The sequence below is a fragment of the Hemiscyllium ocellatum genome, chromosome 48 (assembly GCF_020745735.1).
Source record: "Hemiscyllium ocellatum isolate sHemOce1 chromosome 48, sHemOce1.pat.X.cur, whole genome shotgun sequence".
In the NCBI taxonomy this organism is placed as follows: Eukaryota; Metazoa; Chordata; class Chondrichthyes; order Orectolobiformes; family Hemiscylliidae; genus Hemiscyllium; species Hemiscyllium ocellatum.
The window spans coordinates 12,562,870-12,584,455 of record NC_083448.1 but is presented as its reverse complement, the minus strand read 5'-3'; the positions used below and the strand labels follow the sequence as shown (position 1 = coordinate 12,584,455).

Below are 21,586 nucleotides of genomic sequence, written 5' to 3'. Positions count from 1 at the left end.
CTCATTCTTAGGAAAGAGACGCTTTTGAGTCACAGTTTTTGAAGAATAGTTTCAGACATAGTATTGGTTGGGGGTGAAAGGAACTTCCCGAGAGTTGGTGACAGTCTTTATTTCCTGTTGGCACCAGAAAATGTTGCGAATGTACGTTCAGCAAGATGACAAAGGAACCGTTAAACCAGATGATATTAAATGGTAACATTTTCGACTGAGGTTGAAAGTAACTTAGTTCAGGCTGAAATATCTGTGTCTCAAATGTGATATGCGTGGATTACATATACAGTGTGGCAAAAAATCTTTCAGAAGGGGCTTCAGCCTCAGATTATGAGGGGGCCCTGAACAGAATGTCTTTGTCCTTTCAAGGACTAAACTATTCTCTACATGACATCGTTTTCTTGCCCTGCACACACCTTCAGATTAACTCGTTCCAGGCCCTGAGGTACTGATAGAAACATCCAGCACTTAAAGTTTTCATTTCTAATCTTCAGCAGTTTTGAGTATTCAGAAGAACAGTCCAGCACTGCCCCTGAGAACAGGCTGCAAGGAGAATATATTATTTATATATTCATGCAAGAGATACACCGCAATCTTCTTTAATTGTAGAATATGGCAACATTGGAGCTTCATTAAAACATTTTCCTCAGTGTGCAAATCTCAAAGACAACATTTGTTTACTTGACACTGCCCTTCAACAGAAAGGTACAAAAAGTGTCACAAAGATGTACAGAGCAGAATCGACATTACAGGCATAAGCCCTTCTTCAGCCAGTGGGGGTGGAATGATGACCAGGACCAGCCAGTGGGGGCGGAATGATGATCTGTGCCCACCTGAAGAAGGGCTTATGCATGAAACGTCGATTCTCCTGCTCCTTGGATGCTGCCTGACCTGCTGTGCTTTTCCAGCAACACATTTTCAGCTCCAATTTGTCCATGCTGACTAGATATCCTAACCTAACCTAGTTCCATTTGCCAGCACTTGGCCCATTTCTCTGTAAACCCTTCCTATTCACATACCCATCCAGATGCCTTTTAAATGCTGCAATTGTACCAGCCTCCACCACTTCCTCTGGCAGCTCATTCCACACATGCACCACCCTCAATGTGAAAACGTTGCCTCTTAGGTCCCTTTTATATCTTTCCCCTCTCACCGTAAACCTATGCCTTCTAATTCTGGACTCCTTCAACCTAGGGAAAAGACCTTGTCTATTTACCCAATCCATGCCTTCGTGATTTTATAAACTTCTAACACAAGCTTGCTTTAAAATCCTGAACAGGTGATCAGATGTGTTAGATATTGTATTGAGTCAAGGAGGAAATGTGTGAGCCAATGTTTTCGATTGGGTGGGGCCTTACAGTGAAATGACATCCAGAAGTTTTTTTTATTTCATTCATCGGATGTGGGCATCACTGGCTCGGCCAACGTTTATTGCCCATCCGTTATTACCCAGAGGGAAGTTAAAAATAACACAAGGAAGGTGTTAAGAAACAGATCAACTATTTTTTAATCAAAGAGGGAATGGGTTTGAAGACCTGAATGGTCCAATTTTGTTTTGGTGTTACATTGATCTGTGCAATACGATATGACGGCCACCTGTCCATTTTAGGATTGATTCATACAATATCGATTGAAGAGCAATATATCATTCAGATCTTAAAATTCCATCTGAATGGTTTCTTGAATGTTTTTAATTGAATAAAATCCCAAAGGGCAATTTCAAACCATTTTTAAAAGCATAATGAAATGTCAAATGTTCCAGTAACAATCAGCAAAACAAAATATGATTTGAACCTGTTTCAAACTGTTGTCTTACATAATTGAAACTCCAAAAAGTGGTACCCATAACGGTAACACAAACACATTAATATCAACACTAATAGCTCTCTGATTTTTCTCAGAAACATTTCTTTGGAATTTTGTTGCCTGAATAAATGAGAAATTTTATGCTGGGTAACATATTCAATCCTGTACATTATTTTCAAATTTTATAATGAAGGGCTGTCAGTGAAATGACTTTTCAGAGGAAGCCATTTCATGAACTCAATTGACAGAAAATGTTTACGAGAAAGTAAGTTCATGTACAGCTGTCTGCTTCAACTGTGCTTCAATCTTCAGTGGCAGACTGGCAGTAGCAGTTAATACCAGCAGATCTGAGTGTTTGGTTTACATGATCCGAAATTTCATATCTGAATACCTCAACTCAAATCTTTAGCCCAAACCCTTTCTGCTGCAAGATGTTTTCAGATATTGCAATTTGAATATGATCTGTTTAATCACATCCACGTACATTTTTTTGAACTTTTGGAAATCAATAATTTCAGGCTTCTTGGAAGGAGAGGGAGGAAGGGGTCTTGCTTGAAACGTCGATTCTCCTCCTCGGGTGCTGCCTGACCTGCTGTGCTTTTCAAGCACCACACTCAACTCTGATCTCCAGCATCTGTGGTCCTCACTTCCTCCGAGGAAAAATATATTGTCTAAATATCCAGTACAAGTGAGATTCCAGAAAAGGGATAATACACTCTAAAGGAATTTTCACACTGCATTTCCTTTCTTTTTCATCAAAATTGGCATGTCCTCCTTCATTTTCTTTTCTGCTACATCTGTGTCTTGAAGATCTTCCATAATGTAGCAGATTTTCCAGTCATGTGCTTTGATGTCAAGGGAAGTACATGTTTACGATCAGCTCTTCACCTGAACTGAACAGCATCATTTATTATCTCTCTGGAGAAGATTTGAAATATTTCAAAGGGAAAATATTCAGGTGCAGGAGTATGAAACAGTACAACAAGTTGTAAATGACAGACATCTCCTGAGATACTCAGTCACAACGTTATGAGGTCTATATAAACTAATGTGTGTACATCATACAGACTGAATTGTTCTATTCTTTGAACCCTACCTCAATTCTAATGTTTCAGTAAATGTTTTCTTTAAAGTTTGTTGGCACCATTATTCTGGCCATTACTGGCAATGTGCAGCCTCAAGGAACAGTACTCTGGTCAGTTGATGTTTGAAAAGTGAACACACACAGATCATGATTGATCACACAGCCACAGTGAGTTATCACCTGTGAACAAAGTTGAAGATCAATGTTCTCACTGGGTCACAAACATTCCTGAGGGTCACTGTGTAATTGTTGTCAGTGGATATATTGCAGGGAACGTTTCCCAAAAGCCAAAGGATTGATTCATTACCACTGTAAGGATCTTGCAATTTGTTCACTTCTCTTCCTCTTCCATGCTTGTGTCAGTTTCATCATTTTTCCAAGAAGCCTAAAGGTTGAATAAAAGCGGAAGTTTTGACTGAACAACTTGCAAGTTGGCATCAAGGAAGTAGTGAAAAATAAAAATGTTCCACCATTACCAGTTGTGCAATGTAAAGCCAACATCTTTCTCAATGAAGGGTGAGTATCACAATATTTTCCTTGTCAGGGAGCAGGATGGGGAAGAAGAGGAGTGCAGTTGTCATCAAATGTGTCCAACTTTGTAGTGCAGTGAAAGTTGTGCAGTGAAGGGTTAACGATACCTTTTTTCTAAAAAATAGCGACTGAGCGTGGATTTCAATACACAGCAAAAATTTATTCCGGTCGAAAAGAAGGATTCTATGAAAAGGAAGAATTACCCATGGTTAGCAAAGGTGGTCAAGGACAGTATCCAATCAAAACTAAGGCAGACACAGCAGTGAAAACCTGTGGTCAGCCAGAGAATTGCGATTTTTAGGGTCCCCCAAGAGATTACTAAAAGGTTAATCAAGAGTGTGAAAATTGATTTTGCATGTAACTTGGCAAGAAATACAAAAACAAACAACGAGAACTTTAAAGTTTATAAAAAGAGTCAAAGTGATTTTGCCAAAGAGAAATCATGTTTGGTGAATTTGCTAGAGTTCTTTGAGGAAGATAGTCTCAGAAGTTTATAATCTTTCAAGATATAACAAGCAGGCTTGACAAAGGGGAACTGGTAAATACAATGTTTGGAATTCCAAAACTATTTGATCAGGCACCACATAAACTATTATTGCACAATCTGGGAACTCCGCTCTGAGAGTAATTATTCATATGGATTGAGGATTGGCTGACACACAGAACACAGTCTGGATGAATGGGTCTTTTTCAGATTGCAACAAGTGGGGTACCACAAAGATCAGTCCTCAGACCTCAACTGTTTCCAATCTGTGTTAATTACTTGAAGGAAGGGCAGAGTGTAATGTCTCCAAATTGGCCGACCCTACATAAATAGGTAAGAAAGCATATTGTGATGTGGATTTAGATAGTTGAAGAGGCAAAAATGCAGCAGATGAAGGTTAATGAATTAAAATGAGAGGTTGAGAAGAATCAAAAGGCAGGCTCTTATTTAAGTGGAAAGAGACTCCATAAAAGTGCAACATATTGGGTGTTCCTGTGCATGAAATGCAAAAGCATAATCAATTCTGAGGGGATCGACAGGGGAGATGTTGAAAAGACGTTTCCATGCGTGGGATCATCTGAAACTCAGTGACATAGTCAGAGAATAGGCAGACACTCATTTTTGTCTGAAACGAGAAGGAATTTATTCTCCCAGAGGATAGTGAAGATCTGAAATTCTCTCCCCCAGAGAGTTGGGGAAGCTAGATCACAGAAAGTATTTAAAAAGGGGGTAAATAGATTTTGGACTATCAGTGAGTTGAAGCCTATAAGAAGCTAGCATAAAAGAAGAGTTGAGGCCCGGGCAGAATGGCCAAAATCTTGTTGAATGGCAGGGCATATAGCTTATTCCTCCTCTTGTTTCTTATGTTCTTAAAATGGCATAATGCTGGCTTTGGTGGGTGCGGAGATGGAAGTGGTGGGCAGGCCTGAACATTGACTGACCTGGTGGTTCCCATTGGTTAGTTCAAGTTTGTTCATTTGATTGAATAGGAAAGATTCCATGCAGCTCATGTCCTGTGAAGCATGTTCAACTGTTGACTCATGAGGCATCTAGAAAAGGAAAAGATTTTTCATTCATCAATTAAATCATACCTTGAACCAAGTCAACTTGGTTCAGGCTCAGTATCGTACAAAAATCTGCAAGGATCATCAGAAGAGGGAGAACATTGTGATATTTTTAAAACTTAAGTCAAGATATTTAATTCATAAAGTAAGAGGGGCAGTAAATATCAAATCCTGAATGACATCTGACAACTGCACCAAGAAAAAGGAGCAGAAGGACAAATCGGTGGAGACTATGACAGAACAATTGATAAATGATTCTGTTGTCAAGTGAAGATCATGCACAGTAACTATTAAACAGCCCAGTAACCCAAGAACGGAAAAGCTCACAACACAACTGAAACTATTTAGAAAGATGTTGTACTTATACGGAGTTCAGTGGTGGCAACAATTACTGGTGGTGGCACGGTAGCACAGTGGTTAGCACTGCTGCCTCACAGCACCAGAGACCTGGGTTCAATTCCCGCCTCAGGCGACTGACTGTGTGGAGTTTGCATGTTCTCCCCGTGTCTGCATGGGTTTCCTCCGGGTGCTCCGGTTTCCTCCCACAGTCCAAAGATGTGCAGGTCAGGTGAATTGGCCATGCTAAATTCCCTGTAGTGTTAGGTAAGGGGTAAATGTAGGTGTATGGGTGGGTTGCGCTTCGGCGGGTCGGTGTGGACTTGTTGGGCCAAAGGGCCTGTTTCCACACTGTAAGTAATCCAATCTAATCTAATCTGTAAGTAATCTAATCTAATGGTCTTTAGCTTGCTATCAGTAAAAAGAATGAGATGTATTGGACCCAGTGAATGTAATTGTAAACCCTCAAGATTGGTGGGTTGTCGGCAGGGATGGGGATCCGATATAGATCACCACCTCCTGGATCTCCAGGGTGGCCTGCAATCTAATGTCCACACACCTGCCTCATTCCCCTCCTCATCTAACCATGTCTCCCTCCGATACCCTAGCTGCAGCCTTCTCACCCAGGCTTTTCAAACAACAATCTGGTTGGCTGCTGACCAGAGAAAAGAAAGTGAATCAATTCTACCTAAATACACCCTTGACCAATGAGCCTGCAGCCTCCCAGTGAATGCAGTCCTTCATGTTTGCAACTCGACAATCTGGACAAACAAGCACTCCACAGACAAAAGGTATTTTGTCCTTTTGAAAGACTACTCAGGAGTATGTAGGATGCACAGCACAGAAACAAGCTATTTGTCCCAACCAGTGTATGCCAGTACTTGAGCTCCGCTCTAGTGTTCGTCCATCTTTCTAACACAGACATAAAAACATTGAAGATCAGAGCCAGAGGAGGCCATTTGGCCCTTCAAGCCTGCTCCACCACCTGATCGTCCAACTCAATAATTTAATCCTGATTTCTCCACGTAACCTGAGATCACATTTGCCTCAAGTTTTATATCTAGCTGCCTCTTGAATACATTCAATGTGGTGGCATCAAATACTTGTGTGGTAATGAATTCCACAGGCTCACCACTCTTTGGATGAAGTCTCGTCCATTCTAAATGGTCCACCCTGAATCCTCAAGACTGTTATCCCTGGTTCTGGATGCACCCATCATCAGGAACAAGCTCCCTGAATCTATCCTATCTAGTCCTGTGAGAATTTTATAAGTCTCTATGAGATCCACCCTCACTTGTCTGAACTCCAGCGAAAACAATTCTATCCCAGTCAATCTCTCCGCAGACATCAGTCCCGCCATCCCCAGAATCAGTCCTGTAAACCTTTGCTGCACTCCCTCTACAGCAAGAGCATCCTTCCTCAGAAAAAGGAGATGAAAACTGAACACGATATTTTCAGTGTAGCCTCACCAAGGCCCTGTATAACTGCAGCAACAAATCCCTGCTCCTGTACTTGAAATCTCTCGCAATGAAGACCGACACATATTTGCCTTCTTTACCAGCTGCTGCCTCTGCATGCTGAGCTTCAGCAACTGCCGCACAAGGACACCTGGGTTCTGCTGCACACTCTCCTTCCAATTTATAGCTGTTCAAGTAGTTATCTGCCATCTTGTTTTTGCTGCTGAAGTGAATAACCTTGCACTTATCCAAATTATACTACATTTGCCACTGATTTGCCCGGTCACCCAACATGTCCTGTCCAGATCATGCTGAAGGACCTCTATATCCTCGTCACAGTTGACCCTCCCACTCAACTTGGTATCATCTGCAAACTTTGAGATGTTACATTTTGTTTCCTCATCCAAATCATTCATCATAAAAATAAAATTATAACCCTTTATTTTCTTCTTCCTCTTATATTTGTGTTCACTCCTTGGAATGCGTCAAAACAATTTCCACTTGAATGACTCCATGTGGTAGCAAGTTCCACATTCCATTATTTTTTGGAGAAAGAAGTTCTTTCTGCATTTTCTTTCAGTTTTTTGATGATTATCTTTCAGAAGTGGAAACATTCTCTTTGTGTCAATTACTTAATGACCAATATCAGTCCAATAGTTGGTTCTACTCATCTCAACTCTCCAAGTATTGATTTTCTAACATATGTACTGAAATAGTCATAGACTTACCAGAACAGGTGGTGCTCGGAATAGGTAGCTGAAAGGGTAATACAGAAGATTTATACACGAGGCAGCATACAGGTCAGCATAACGCATCAGCTGACTAGCAAATAGTGTTTGTCTGGAGCCACATCTTAATAAACTTCCCATCTTTCCATAGCACATATCCATCTCATGGGTAACTGCCTAGAAGCACGTGCAAAAAGTTAAGATTAATGAAGTAAAAAAGTTGAAAAGTGTTTTTAAAAAGTGAAAGAAATACCTGAAGCTCTCACCAAATAGATTCACAACAAAAGACTTGTATATCGAAGGATGTTCAGCCCCTTGGATCTTATTCTCTAAGAATAATCAGTCTTGCCATCTTCTAATTATTACATCTCACTGGTCCTGACTGTGAATTCACAGCAAGGACTCACATTTTCCTGACAACTACTTCTCACCATCAATGTAAAGAAACATTTCCAGGTACCTGGTCTGAGCTTGGCTTTAAAGTTCTGAGCACGCTTCTTCCTTTCTACTGTCCTGGTGTATGTGAAAATCTTCCGGGGTTCACATTCCTTATCTCATTACATATCATACCTAGCTCTGTAAGGTCTTCACTGAGATACCTCATCTTGATTACAAAGGCTGGAGGTTATCAAGTTGTTCCTGCCATCTCTTCCTTCTGTTTCATGGGATCAGCTGTGCACATCTCTCATTCTTGAAATAACACCAGTTTGACCAGAAATGTATATGGTCCAGATTAAAGCCTTATCAAACTACTGCATAGTTTCAATATGACTTTTAGAAATTTTGACACAACTTACTGTTAATGACTATCTGACATGAAGTAGCCCTGATAAGCACTCTGTTAGTTTACAATACTGGCTCTGTAGTAACTCAGAGTAGGAACTCCCAGCAATAGGTGGCTGGCAAAAATGAATCAAATCTATATTGCAACTGCAATCCAACTCCAACACGTCTGTATTTCAGGTTTAATTGAGTCATGTTTTGATATCTGCATATCAGCTTACTTCGTGCAGGCAGATAGGTGCTTATTGCAGCATTTAATGACCTTCAGACAGATTAATTCAGTCTTGTTCTTTGACTTTCACAAACCAAATGTGTCCAACACATATTTCTAAATGAGAATCATATATTTCAATGACTTCCTTGTTGTTGACTGAACATGATGACCAGGTTTCGACTGTTTGAGAGTGGGAATGCAGTTCTTACTTTTATTTGTCTCCGAATTAAGGTGATATCAGGACGTTCATTGCTGCTACTGTCCAGATTCCTGGCATAACAGAAACAAATATTATGTCAAGGTAATTTTAACATTGTCCTATCTTTACCAACACAACATTTTAGACAAGAATATGTTTACAACTTATTCAGCAAGAAGGCACTTCCAAAATATGCATCTTCATTCAAAATGACGCAGTTTCATTCTTCAGGTTTTAGTCACTTGTATTGCTGACAATCTTCACACTAAAAGGAGAAAGTGAGGACTGCAGATGCTGGAGAAGAGTCGAGTGTGGTGCTGGAAAAGCACAGCAGGCCAGGCAGCATCCGAGGAGCAGGAGAATCGATGTTTCAGGCATAAGCCGTTTATCAGGAATTTTGATGAAGGGCTTGGGCCTGAAATGTCTATTCTTCTGCTCCTCGGATGCTGCCTGACCTGCTGTGCTTTTCCAGCACCACAGTGTCAACTTCAAATTAAAAGATTCAAGAGCATTTTGACACCTTTGGTCAAAGTTGCTCCAAGGCAGATCTTTCCTGGTCAGGGTTTTATAGGCTAGTTTTCATCTATTAATGCAGTTTTTTTTAGCAAACTCCAGCTTCTCAGTCGGGATTGAGTTCACTTTCTGAAATATTTCAATCTTGTGCTCAGTGAAAAGAGTCCCTCACAAATTTAGACATTTTTGCTCACTTACTTGTAAATATTTGCCACAAACATATCAAGGTTCCTAAGTTCTTCGAAAAGTCCTGAGAAAAAGGACAAGAAAAGGTGAAATGCTGCTTAATATCATAAACAGCTACACCAGTGAGAATCACACAAGAATAAATTACATTTCTACACTGTCCACACCATAGAAAATCATCCCAAAATGGTCACATAAACGAAGACAGTTAAATGACTGCCAAGTTAAAGCAATAAAGATGAGGGCTGCTGAGCAAATGCTTTGTCAAACATGTGTGTTTTAAGGCCTGAAAGAGAGAGAAAATGGTGAAAATGTTGAAGGACTTAGGAATGCCATTTCAGAGTATAGGATCAAGGTGGCTGAAAGCATAGCTGGCAATTGTCGGGAAAATGGAATTGGAGATGCAGAAAAGGATCAGACAGAATGGGTAGGGAAGTTGTCATCAAGATAAGCAAAGGAAAAAAATGTGAAACAATCTAAAAACAAGGGTGGCAACGTTAAGTTGGAGGCTTTAAGAGACTCAGATCTCAATAAAGATTACAAGGATATAAACTGTGGCAAGGAGTACTTTGGGTCAGAGATACAAAAGCATGGATGACTACCAGCACAAGACATCAAGTTGAATGCTAATGCACATGTGGAGACCATGTGTCGCTTGGGAACAATATGTCAATGAAGAAAATGAGTCAGCCAATGACAGAGTATTGAAGGATTCCAGAACAAGCAATTCACACAAGACACTCCTGCTACAAACAGATAGGAAGAGGAAAGCAAGTATGAGCAGTTTCACCAAGCTGAAGAACAGAGGAACAGCAGCAAAGGGGTGCTTAACTGCATCAAATCAAACGTGAGTGCAGGATTGTGAATACGAATTTTGAGGAGCCAGGTCCTGTGGTGAATGGGTAAACTAATTCTGTACCTAATGCACTCAGATTTGCCCTCTTGACTTGAAAGTGTAAAATATGGGTTCAGATTTGCACAATATCTGGACTCCATACATTCATTTCTTATTGAATCTTGACTCATATAGCCTGTCTGCTCTGCACTTAAATGCAGATCTGAATGCTGTTAGCTACTAACAAATTGAGAATGGCAGAAAATTGAATGTGCCTCCAACTCCACATAGCTTGTACTTACTGCTCTTCTCTGTCCAGACCTGCAGCTCATGTGCCAGTTCAGGCACAACCAGGAATGTTCTCCAACCCTGCCGCTTCTTGGATTTGAGGATGTCACCAAAAATGTGATTTCCAATGTACAAAATCTCTTTGCCCTTTACCCCCAAAAGGTCGCAGATCATATCTGAAGACCCTAGAACAACATTCACAGAGAATCTTTCATCAATCCATCAGGCAAAAAGTTCCCATTTTCATTGAAAGTGTTTTGCTGAGTGAGATTCATGGTGCACAGACCACCATGGTTTGGAGTGATGTTTTTCCCACAGTCTTCCACTTTTCACAGAATTAATAATACAGCCAAATTTTTGAACACTTTTCTTGGTCAATTGCGCTATTAGATAAGCAGGTATGCCACGCAATGTCAGTGCACTGTCAGTGTACAGTATACTTGCTGAGTTTGTCCCTAACAGTCAGCAGGACAAGTAACATGTACATAATTGAAAGGGGGAATTCCTCAAAAAATTCAACCGTACAATCAGATGGACACCGAGATACTTATTCAGCAAAAAATCAGAAGGTCCACCACATCCTTTTGTACTTGTTGTGGAGCTGTTTGCCACATCAGCAATGTGAAACAATCACGCATACTGAAAACCCAGGTCATGGAAAATGGCTGTCAATTAGGTGATCTCTCACCGCTTGGGCTCAACAGTGCATCATGGTCTGAGAAGCATCCTCCTCTTTTGCACATACAGGTGCAAAGTGTTCATTTAAAACCTCAGCCATGCCCACAGCCTTAATCTGTAAATCCCCTTTTTGGTCTCTGATCAGCCTGACTCCTCCTTAAACCATTCTCTTTCTGTTTGTAGGCTGACAAGACCTTGAGATTTCTCAAAGCAAAGCTGATGTTTGAGAAAGCTAAATCACAATGCAAGTTGTTAGGGTGTGGAAAGCACTGCCTGAAAATATGACGGAGGCAAGTTAAGTTGATTCATTCAAAAGGACAGAAGATGTTCTGCTTTTCACACTGGTGTGCAGGGATATGGGGAAAAGGCAGGATATCAGCACTAGAAAATCAAGTTGGATGAGATAAGAGAGCCAGTACTGATTAGCATGATGAACTGATTAGCCTCCTTCTACACCATAATAATTGTGATTCGGACTCCATGTAATCCCCTGAAGAAAACAATGACATCCAGCTAACAACACAGGCCGTACTGTCTTCAAGGCAGTGGAACACATTGTACTGAATTTTCCAGGACTTTTTTGGGGCAGGTGGGGAGATTGGATTGCTACTGAAATGGCAATGAAAAGCATTGGGAGGAGAAAACAAAGTCTTCCAGGCCTCCTGTTGTGTTCCCTGTGCAAGGCGGGAAGGTTGGCAGTAAAGTTGGTGTCTCAGAACACGCAGTGAGGCCCAATTGGGCCACATCTTACATCTTTAGGCATTTTGCCCACTTTGAAAGGATCACCGCCAAGTAGGAAGATCTTTGGTACTTGGTAATGCAAATCTTTGGACCAGGCAGATCTTCTCTTATTCAGTGTTAGTGATTGAATGGTCATGCATTACATCAAGACCACATGAAATGGCATTCATTCCAGCCAGTTCGAGACATGGCAATGAAAAGTTTTCTAGCATTTTATTTGTTAAATTCCAGTTGTATGGCTTTGCAGACTTGTCAGCTTTGTTTAGGTTTTCGTAAGGATGTACCTCTGTGAGGATTGAGTGTGCAATCTGCATCAATCAAAACAGGAATCATTGGACTGGATTCCTCAGCAGCTTGTTTTAAAAACTTGAATAGGTGATCAGATGTGTTAGATATTGTATTGAGTCAAGGAGGAAATGTATCTGAGCCAATGTTTTGGATTGGATGGGGCCTCACGGTGAAATGACATCCAGAAGTTTTTTATATTTCATTCATCGGACGTGGGCATCACTGGCTAGGCCAGCATTTACTGCCCATCCTTAATTACCAAGAAGGAAGTTTAGAATCAACCACATTGCTATGGTTCTTGAGTCACATGTAAGCCAGACCAGATAAGTACAGCAGTTTCCTTCTTTGAAGAACATTAGTGAACCAGGTGGGATTTTCCCTGACACTTTTCTCCAACAATTCCGATTCAGGGTAATTTTTATATACTTAATTCCAGATTTTATTGAATTCAAATTCCACAATTTGCCATGGCAGGTTTCAAACCCAGGTCCCCAGAACATTGCCTGGGTCTCTGGATTAACAGTTCAGTTATAATACTATTAGGCCACTGCCTCCCCTCAAGTCAGCAAATATGTAACGTAAAACTATCCTTCAGTTCACTGACATGACCAGAGGCCAGCAGGACTTACTCAAATATTTGAGCTGCCCATTTTTAATAATTAATTACAGTCGTCTGTAGAGTGTCGTCCTCAATGCTCTCACATTATACACATTCATTGTGCTGATAGTGAATATATGCAATTGTGTAAGAATCAACCTGATGGCACAGAGGACTCACCTCCAGAATAAACAATACCATTTTGCAAAGGGCCTGTGTAAGTGCCAATTCGAAGCTTTCCAGATTCCTGCAATATAATGCAAATGAACAAATAAATATTCTGCCACCAATTGCTGAAATCACTGAGGAAATTTTGACATTAAATAGTTTGTACAAAAAGGTATGTAATTTATTTCTACTTTTTACTTTCTAGCTTGAGAATAAAATATTCAAACCATTCAGTAGAATTTTTGGCAGAACATATTCAGTAGCACTGCTTAATGGTGAGCATGACCAGAGTTTTAAGTTAGCAAAGGGACACCTAGAAGAGCCATAGGAAAATGGGGTTTCACAATGACCGATATGTTGGGTGAGGGGCAGTTGCAGGTGAGAGGTAATATGATGACATCTCCCCAGACTTTGTCCCAGAGAAGTGTGCAGTTCTACTCCATACATCACTTATAGGTATCAGCAGCATTAAAGTCTTTGTGTCAATAAAATGAGAAGTCACACAATGCCAGGTTATAGTCCAACAGGTTTATTTCAAATTGCAAGCTTTCTGAGCACTGCTTCTACGTCAGGTGAAATGACAAATGAACAATGCTCTGAAAGCTTGAAATTGCAAATAAACCTGTTGGACTATAACCTGGCATCATGTGACTTGTGATTTTGTCCACCTCCACATCATGTCAATAAAATGATGAAAATCTCTTTGGAGTTTCCTTGGGATGGAGGGATGACGGATGTCTGGTCTGCTGCTTGTAATGCAGTGGGATGTAATGTAAAGGTAGGTCTCAGACAATCAGCAAGAAGTGTCTGCCTTGAGTGGGTGGGATGAAAAATTTGACCCTTCTGATTTACACTCTGTCTTTGTCATTGAAACAGAGCTCCATTACTCACAGTGTCAACTAGTCTGAGAATGGTTCCTTCTCCAAAGAATAGAGGTTTCCTTGCATCGACTAAAATCAGGTCAAAGTAGGAATGCCAGGAGACATGCAATGTACCAGACTGGTAACAGAAAAAGAAGAAAATATCAGATGTTAGAATTTGCTGACCAACATTAGGTTTTGGAAATATTTCAATCTGACAATTGTCATGCTTGTTTCCCTGCCTTTCCGTGACTTTGCTCTCCCAAATCTGTGAACTCCTCAAATCCAGCAAGCCTTTTCAGCTCCTTTAATTCAGGCCTCTTGCACCACTTTGATTTTCATTGCTCCAACATTTTACACTATGCATTCATTTATCTGAGGCCTACATTATGGAATCTCTCCCTAAACTTCTCTGCCTTTCTTTCCTTCTTGAACAGACTTAATTGCCCAAACATTTTGTCATCTGTCATCATATTTCTTTTTCTGTTCTGGTCTGAAATTTTACTTAATATCGCTTGCTGAGGGCTTGCAATGGTGTCACAACCTTAAAATATTATAAAAACATAAAATTGTTACTGGCTTCTAACTGGCTCAAAGAAATACTGTACAAATTCAGTGTTTTATGATTGGCAGATTGTGGATGCAGATCACCACAAGCATTGAGAATGAGTTTAGTTTTGCTGCATTTCATGAACAAAGAACTCAGATCCTGAAGATGACAAGGGTAACATCAATGTGCACTTGTCTACACTTGTGTCATTGAAACTCAGAAGGTACAATATGTGGCAGAGAGGGAGAAATGTATATTTTTCAATGCTCCCCAAGGTGCGTTAAAGGAATATAGGAATTATAAAGAAGTGCTGCAGTCAGTCCAGCAAGGGAGTTGCCACAGGGCAATATTCCTAATGAAGGTGGGCAATTCCTGACCACGGGAACAGGAAGTCAGAGTGATAAAGAGAGGAAGACTCATACTTCCTTGCCTGTATCAGGCCCATTGTGTCCTTACACCAATATTTGAAAGTATTAGCTGGAAATTACAGGGGGTCAATGAAACAGAAAGGAGGAATTCAATTCCGCATTTCCATCTATCCCCAAAACCTTCAACTCCCATGTTAGTCAAGAATTTATCCAAGTTTATCTGAAAAATACACATTGATCCTGCCTCCAGGTTCAAATGATGGTTCAAATACAGCTCCAAAAACTGAGAAAAAAAAATGTTTTCCTCCTTTCTGTTTTAAAATGAAGATCACTTTTTCTTCAACTGTGTCCCCTTGTACTCATCTTCCCTAGGATGGGAAATAATCTTTCAGCATCCACTCAGTCATTTACCTTCAAGATCTTAAATATTTCATGATTTGTACTGTGATGCATCATTTCTCCCTCCATGATTTCAAGTCCCCATGTCATTTTATTTTAGTTGTAAATTGATAGTTTCCTTGTCTGATTATTTCAAACAAGATGTACCTTTTTCAGATATACCCATTGTGAACCCCGATTACCCACTGCTGCGTTTTGTGTGCAGACCATTATATTGTCAGCTTCCATCTGTGATGTATGTGCTGCAGTGGTTTGGAATTTTACCTTTGGCCCATGCGGGGAATCAAACAAATATTTCATTATTGCCTGCAAAAGAAAAGTAATGAGGATGAGCACAAGCAAATCACGTGTTTGAGGGTTAATTGTGCTGTTTACTTGCTGCCAATTGGACTAACACTATGAGCAACTATGAACATGTTTAAATGTTTAAAAATCTACTACCTGCACGAGTGCCAGTGACCCCCAATAAGTGCTGTTCATATGCAACTTTCAACAACAAGTGTTTCAAACATTTACCTGTGAAGTTGGCACAATTTCAAAATAGAATCTTCCCAGCCACTGCACAAGGTGCTCATTGGTGGGAACATGTAAGATTGGCAGTGAGGATCTTCTCAGCATCAAAACCAAGAAGTCCCATTTTGAAGTGATATGAGATTCTTGCTAGTGAAAGGCATGTTTTAAATTCACATAATTTCATAACCTTATTTCAGTTTCCCATCCTCCCACCTGCCAGACAGAACCGAAATGGTGATAATAACCATCATGAAAATTGGAGCAGGAATTTGGCTACGCCAACTCATCACGCGGGTTTAGAGGATGTGGGTCAACTGTTGGCAAATGAACGAGATCATTTTCAGGTATCTGGTCAGTGTGGACAAGTTGGACCGAAGGGTCTTTTTTCATGCTATGTAACTCTATGACTTGATCCTCGAGACCTCCATCAGTCACAAATGGTAAGTGACCACATAGAATCCTACCCAGAAGGACCTACAGGTCCATGTCTGCAAAACAGGATGCCAATTACCTTCTGTCCAACATGCCCAGACAAATAAAATTAATTGGGCAGCACAGCTGCCAAATGCCAACACTTGAAAGGGTGAACAGATGGCTTTAAAGATGATGTAGGTGCCAGGAATCCTGGGAGGTCCAGACAGTTGTCAGTACTTCTGACTGTGGCAAATGGAAGAACACACTAAACAGGGAACCAGAGGTTCATGGTGTATAGTTAAATGAGTGAAAATAGCTCAAAAAATGTCGATAGGGTTCACAATGAGAAACCCTTCATAATATTCATCAAAAATTACACATCACCAATTTCTGCTAAGATACAGTTCCACAAAAATCATATCTTTTTCAACTGATCAGCAGAACTCCTATCAGCATAACTTGGATTCGATGATCCGTAATTACATCTCGATGACTAATGCAAGAATGAAACATTTCCCCTGTTATGATAATATGCTCCATGAGCGAAGAAACATAGGTGCAAGTGAGGGCTGCAGATGCTGAAGACCAGAGTCAAACAGTGTGGCGCTGGAAAAGCACTGTAGGTCAAGTAGCATCGAGGAGCAAGACGGTCGATGCTTATGCCTGAAACGTCAACTCTCCTGCTCCTTGGATGCTGCCTGACCTACTGTGCTTTTCCAGTGCCACACTTTTTAACGAAGAAACATAGATGCCAATCTGAGCTTGGAGGCTGGCAGGGAAAAGTTTGCTTCAGATTCTGCTGAATTTAAGGCAGGATCTGATTTAATTTTCATCTCCTTACCCCAGCTGCAGTCAGCCAGTTCGAGGTAATCAGGGGGATAGACCTTGGGTACAAGTGCCCCCAAGAATGGAAAGGAGCGAGGAAAACTGTGGCTCAGCAGGGAATTGTTCAAATTATCTGATCATAGCAGCGAAGCACACAAGCAGGAAAGCTGTATCCATTAGCTTCGCAAAAAGCTAACCTGCTGGATCCACCCCTGTTGCACATTAGCTTCTGGTCCTCCTAAGGCAATGAAACCTAACTGGCCAGAGTTAAATTTAAAATACAGATGAAATCTCAGGCATGGAACCTTGTTATGATGTGTAAATGACCAATCCACCTCCTGGAATCAGTTTGGTTGTGTTTCCCTCCTCAGTTCTTTATAAATGAAGAAAGGCAACCAAGAAGTGGACTGGAGTCAGAGTTTAGATTTTTAAACATTTTAACATCCTACGTGACCTCATTCCACACAATTTATAGAAAATGCTTCTCATCATCTCACTCTCCAGGAATATCCATGTTTCAGAGTGATAGATATTAATGTCAGCATTAATTTTACAGATTTAAAACAAAAATATTTTCAATGAAGCATATGCGAAGCAAATTAGTTTGATAATTATTAACATATGAACGTAATTGAACATTTTGTACCTTTCCATTGCTTAGTGACTTGATCCAGTCTGCTCTGTATCAAATTTCTCCAGGTTTCAGGGTAAATGAAGCTTAAGTGGAGCAAGTCTGAGCAGCTGACTGGACAGCTCCTACTTCTAATGTTCAGAACCTATTTGTGTTCTTTGCCAAGGTAATTGAAGGCAGCCATAGTGATAATGGAAATCCTGTAACTGTGTTTGCTTAGGTTTGCAAAGGCAAGATCAGCCACGGATTGATTCATGATTGCTGTTCAGAGATTTTTGCCTGTGCGTCTGTACCAAGAAACTACTCGGGGCATGCTGGTGAGTTGTCTCTTTACATTAATTTTAAATTCTTAACAAATTGGATAAAACAGTCTTTGGAGTGAGATGGCTCAGTACCAAAACCTGGAGCCTACATTTATATGGCAGCTTTCACAATCCAAGGACATCTCAAATACTTTCAAAGTCAATGAAGTACATTTGAAATGTGATCGTTGTTGCCAGGGAAAGAAATGTACTCACTAATTTGCATGTAGCAATGTCTCATAAAGAAGAATGACATAAATAAACAGTCTGTCTGGTACTATCTTCAAACAGTACCATGCAGCACAAGTTGTATTCAGCTCACAGGACAAGATGGATCTCAGGTTTAAGTCCTCAAAATTTTCTTCTGTTTCGAGAGCACTTTTAACATCATAAAACATCTTCAGGTGTTTTACAGAGGTGTCATTGAAGACTGTGACATTGGCTATAGACACATGGGTTTTCAGAAGTGTCTTTAATGAGGAAACAGAGAAGTATGAGGAAGGAATTTCAGATTTTAGTGCCTTGCAGCTGAAGTGTGTACTAGTATGAAGCAATTAAATCAGGGATGCTCAAAATATTACAATTAATGGAGCACAGAAGTTTTAGGACTCAAGGAGAGTACAAACATAGAAAGGAAAAGCCATGGAGGGTTTCATAAATAAGGATGGGTATCTTAACATCAAGGCATTGCATCACCAGGAGCACTCTAAATCAGTGAACACAAGAGTGATGGTTAAATGGATTTGGTGTGAGTTAGGATACAGACATCAGATGTTTGTAGTTGTGGGTTACTAGAATTCATATGAAAACCAGTGCTGCTTGATCAATGCCACTAAGGACAACATGTAGCTGACAAATGAGAAGGGACTATTGATAGATTCTTGGGACACCATCTGAGGGTCACAGCTGGGTGACAGAGATGGTGTGTGAGATTTTTTCCAAATGTTTCAACTCACATACTGGTAACTGTGTGGAGGACTGAATGAAAGGACACTGGGATCTTGCAATAGCAGGCGACAGGGTCCATATCTCAAGGGCAAGCTTTAGCTGTGACTTCTTATTTCATAGCTGCTGTGTTGCATGACCCTTTCATGTTTGGTCTGATAATGCAATTGTATCCCTCCAGTTCGTGATTCCTACATCCAAAATAATGAAAAAGGTAGGTGCAATATCAAATCAATCGACTAATTAAATGGCTGCTTTTCATTTTCCTTCAGTGGGTGGTTATGTTCATTGTGGGAGAACAATTTTGACCATAATGGCAGAATTAAATTTTTGAGGTCCCAGGCAGACATATATTATGATAGTGTGCTGCCAGACCTGTTGAGTTTTACCAGTAATTTCTACTTCTGTTTAAGATCTCCAGCATCTGAAATTCTTTATTTTATCTACTGGATTTTGCATTAGAGCAGACCATATTATGAGGAACCTCCAAGTTTATTGCAGAAACTATCAGCACGACAAATCTAAATCCACAGGCATTGATACATGACACAGCAGTTTTATCACTGTGCTGTCAGTATTGCTGCATATGCGTTTCCTACTTTAAATGGTTGGGAGGTTATGTTCTCCACCATCGATTGATGTTGGCTCACAATGACTGCACATGAATACATAACAAGAAAGAATGGGTGCAATCGACTACTAAATAGACAGTTACCACAAATGCAAAAGACAGGATAGCTTTTCAGTATTTCAAAAAGAATCAGATTGACACAGGACAGGGTGCCATTTGATCCACTTTTCCTCTATCAGTTCTTGGGAACAGCTATCTACTTTGTCACAAGCTAAATAGTGCTTGGAATAGTAATGGCTCTTTCACTCACTAAGAGTTTTCTGGGGGTGGAAGAAGTGACTTAGGGGGCTTTATAAAGGGTGAACAAGGGAAAGCTACTGGAATTGATAGTCAAGTTGTAGTTGGAGCTACCTTTGCCCATAAGAAAAGGAGAGATAATCACAGCAAGAGCTCAGCATTTAAATTTGCTGGAAGTGCCATCAGAATCTTCAGAGATGGTTAAAATTCAGTTGAGAATGAAGCAGATTGAGTTAGTGGCAAAGGATTATGATTAAAAGCAGAGGAAATACAAAAAGAAAAGAGAGAGAGAACAAAGGGAAAAAAGAAAGAGAGAAGACATAGAAAGAGAGAGAGAAGAAAGGAAAAAAGAGAGTTTGAAATTCATAAACTGACACTTAAACAGGAAAGTTTAATCGCAAAGTCAATGCAGTGACAAAGTCTGATTTGTATCCGATTCCATGTTTGGAAGAGTGTATTGAATAGGTGGGACGAGCAATTATATTTCAAAGCTGGACTTGCTCAGACTAGCAGGTATCTTTGTCAGAAAGAGCAAAGACAATTTCAGCTTTTGTACCGCCAACTGGACTATATCAAATTAAAGTCATGCCATTTAGTATGAAAAATGCACCAACCACATTTCAAAGACTAACCAATTGTCTCGTTTATGCTAATGACCTCGTGATTTTTAGTCACATGTAAAGGAACATTTGCAACATTTATTAAAATTATTCAATCAACTTTGGGAAGCAGGTTTGGTAATAAACCTAGCTAAGAGTGAATTTGCCAAAGCCCATACCACCTTCATGGCCATGTTATTGGATATGGACAAGTGGCCCCATGGAATGCAAAAACAAAAGGTAACTGAAGAGTTTCCCATACCAGTGGTTAGCACTGCTGCCTCACAGAGCCAGGGACCCAAGTTAAATTCCAGCCTCGGGTGACTGTCTGTGTGGAGTTTGCATATTCTCCCCATGTCTGCATGGGTTTCCTCCCACAATCCAAAGATGTGCAAGTCAGGTGAATTGGCTAAATTGCCTACAGGGTTAGGTGCATTAGTCAGGGGTAAATATAGGGCAGAGGAATGGGTCTGGGTGGGTTGGTGTGGACTTGTTTGGCTGAAGGGCCTGTTTCCGTACTGCAGGGAATCTAATCTACCATCAACAAAAGGAGCAGTACTATGATTTCTGAGATTGAATGGGTGTTATTGGAAATTAGTACCAAATTTTAGCAGTGTGGTTGCTCCACTCATTAAATTACTGAAGAAAGGCAAGAAGTTCCAGTGGACAGCAAACTGTCAGAGAGCATTTGACAGCTTGAAAGCTGCATTAACCATCGCCCCAATAATAGCCACACCTAATTACACAAAAGCATTCAAGGTGGCTATTGGTGCGAGTGATGTGGGTGTCGGTGCTGTGCTGTTGCGAGAAGATGACAAAAAGATAGAAAGACTTATCAGATATTTCTCCAGGAAATTGAACATTCATCAGCAGAAATATTCGACAGTTGAGAAGGAGACATTGAGCTTGGCGTTGGCGTTTCAACATTCATGTTACCAGTAATGTAACTGAGACAATCATATATACCCATTAAAGTTTGTAGAGAAATTCAAGAACAAAAATTCCAGACTGTTTAGGTGGAGCTTGTTGTGACCGCCATTTAATTTGAAAATTGTGCATCTAGCAGGACAAGAAAATGTGATTGCCAATGCATTATTGAGACTTGGATGAGAACCAGAGGTATTTGGTGGCGGAAGTAAAATGGACTGAAACAGAATGGATTAGTGCATGTTTGCATGGTTATAGTCAATGTAACGTACATATGTTGTAGTGTACTAACAATGTAAGATTAAGGGATTTTAGAATGAAGCCATCTTTGGATATCGATGGTTCTTTTTTTTAAGAGGGGAGGTGTGATGATGCTGCTCCATTAACAAGATTATTCTGTCCTTGGTTATTTT

The 21,586-nt window shown here is 40.3% G+C and overlaps 1 protein-coding gene across 6 annotated transcripts in view; it reads right to left on the bottom strand.

Moving 5' to 3' along the window:
- Positions 1-1,878: 1,878 nt before the first annotated feature.
- The window catches only part of LOC132836945 (cytosolic purine 5'-nucleotidase-like), an 84,675-nt gene continuing 64,967 nt past the window's right edge, over positions 1,879-21,586 (bottom strand). For 3 of the 6 annotated variants that reach the window (XM_060856531.1, XM_060856527.1, XM_060856530.1), the window contains exons 10-18: positions 15,414-15,455; positions 13,864-13,971; positions 12,985-13,051; positions 10,514-10,684; positions 9,389-9,440; positions 8,688-8,748; positions 7,482-7,658; positions 4,838-4,945; positions 1,879-3,266 (exon numbers count right to left, since the gene is read on the bottom strand). In XM_060856531.1, the coding sequence (XP_060712514.1) occupies positions 3,213-3,266; positions 4,838-4,945; positions 7,482-7,658; positions 8,688-8,748; positions 9,389-9,440; positions 10,514-10,684; positions 12,985-13,051; positions 13,864-13,971; positions 15,414-15,455 (840 nt within the window). In that variant the 3' untranslated portion in view covers positions 1,879-3,212. Of the gene's footprint in view, positions 3,267-3,322; positions 3,596-4,837; positions 4,946-7,481; positions 7,659-8,687; positions 8,749-9,388; positions 9,441-10,513; positions 10,685-12,984; positions 13,052-13,863; positions 13,972-15,413; positions 15,456-21,586 lie in introns of those variants that run through there. The other 3 variants (XM_060856528.1, XM_060856529.1, XM_060856532.1) reach the window with 3 other exon arrangements.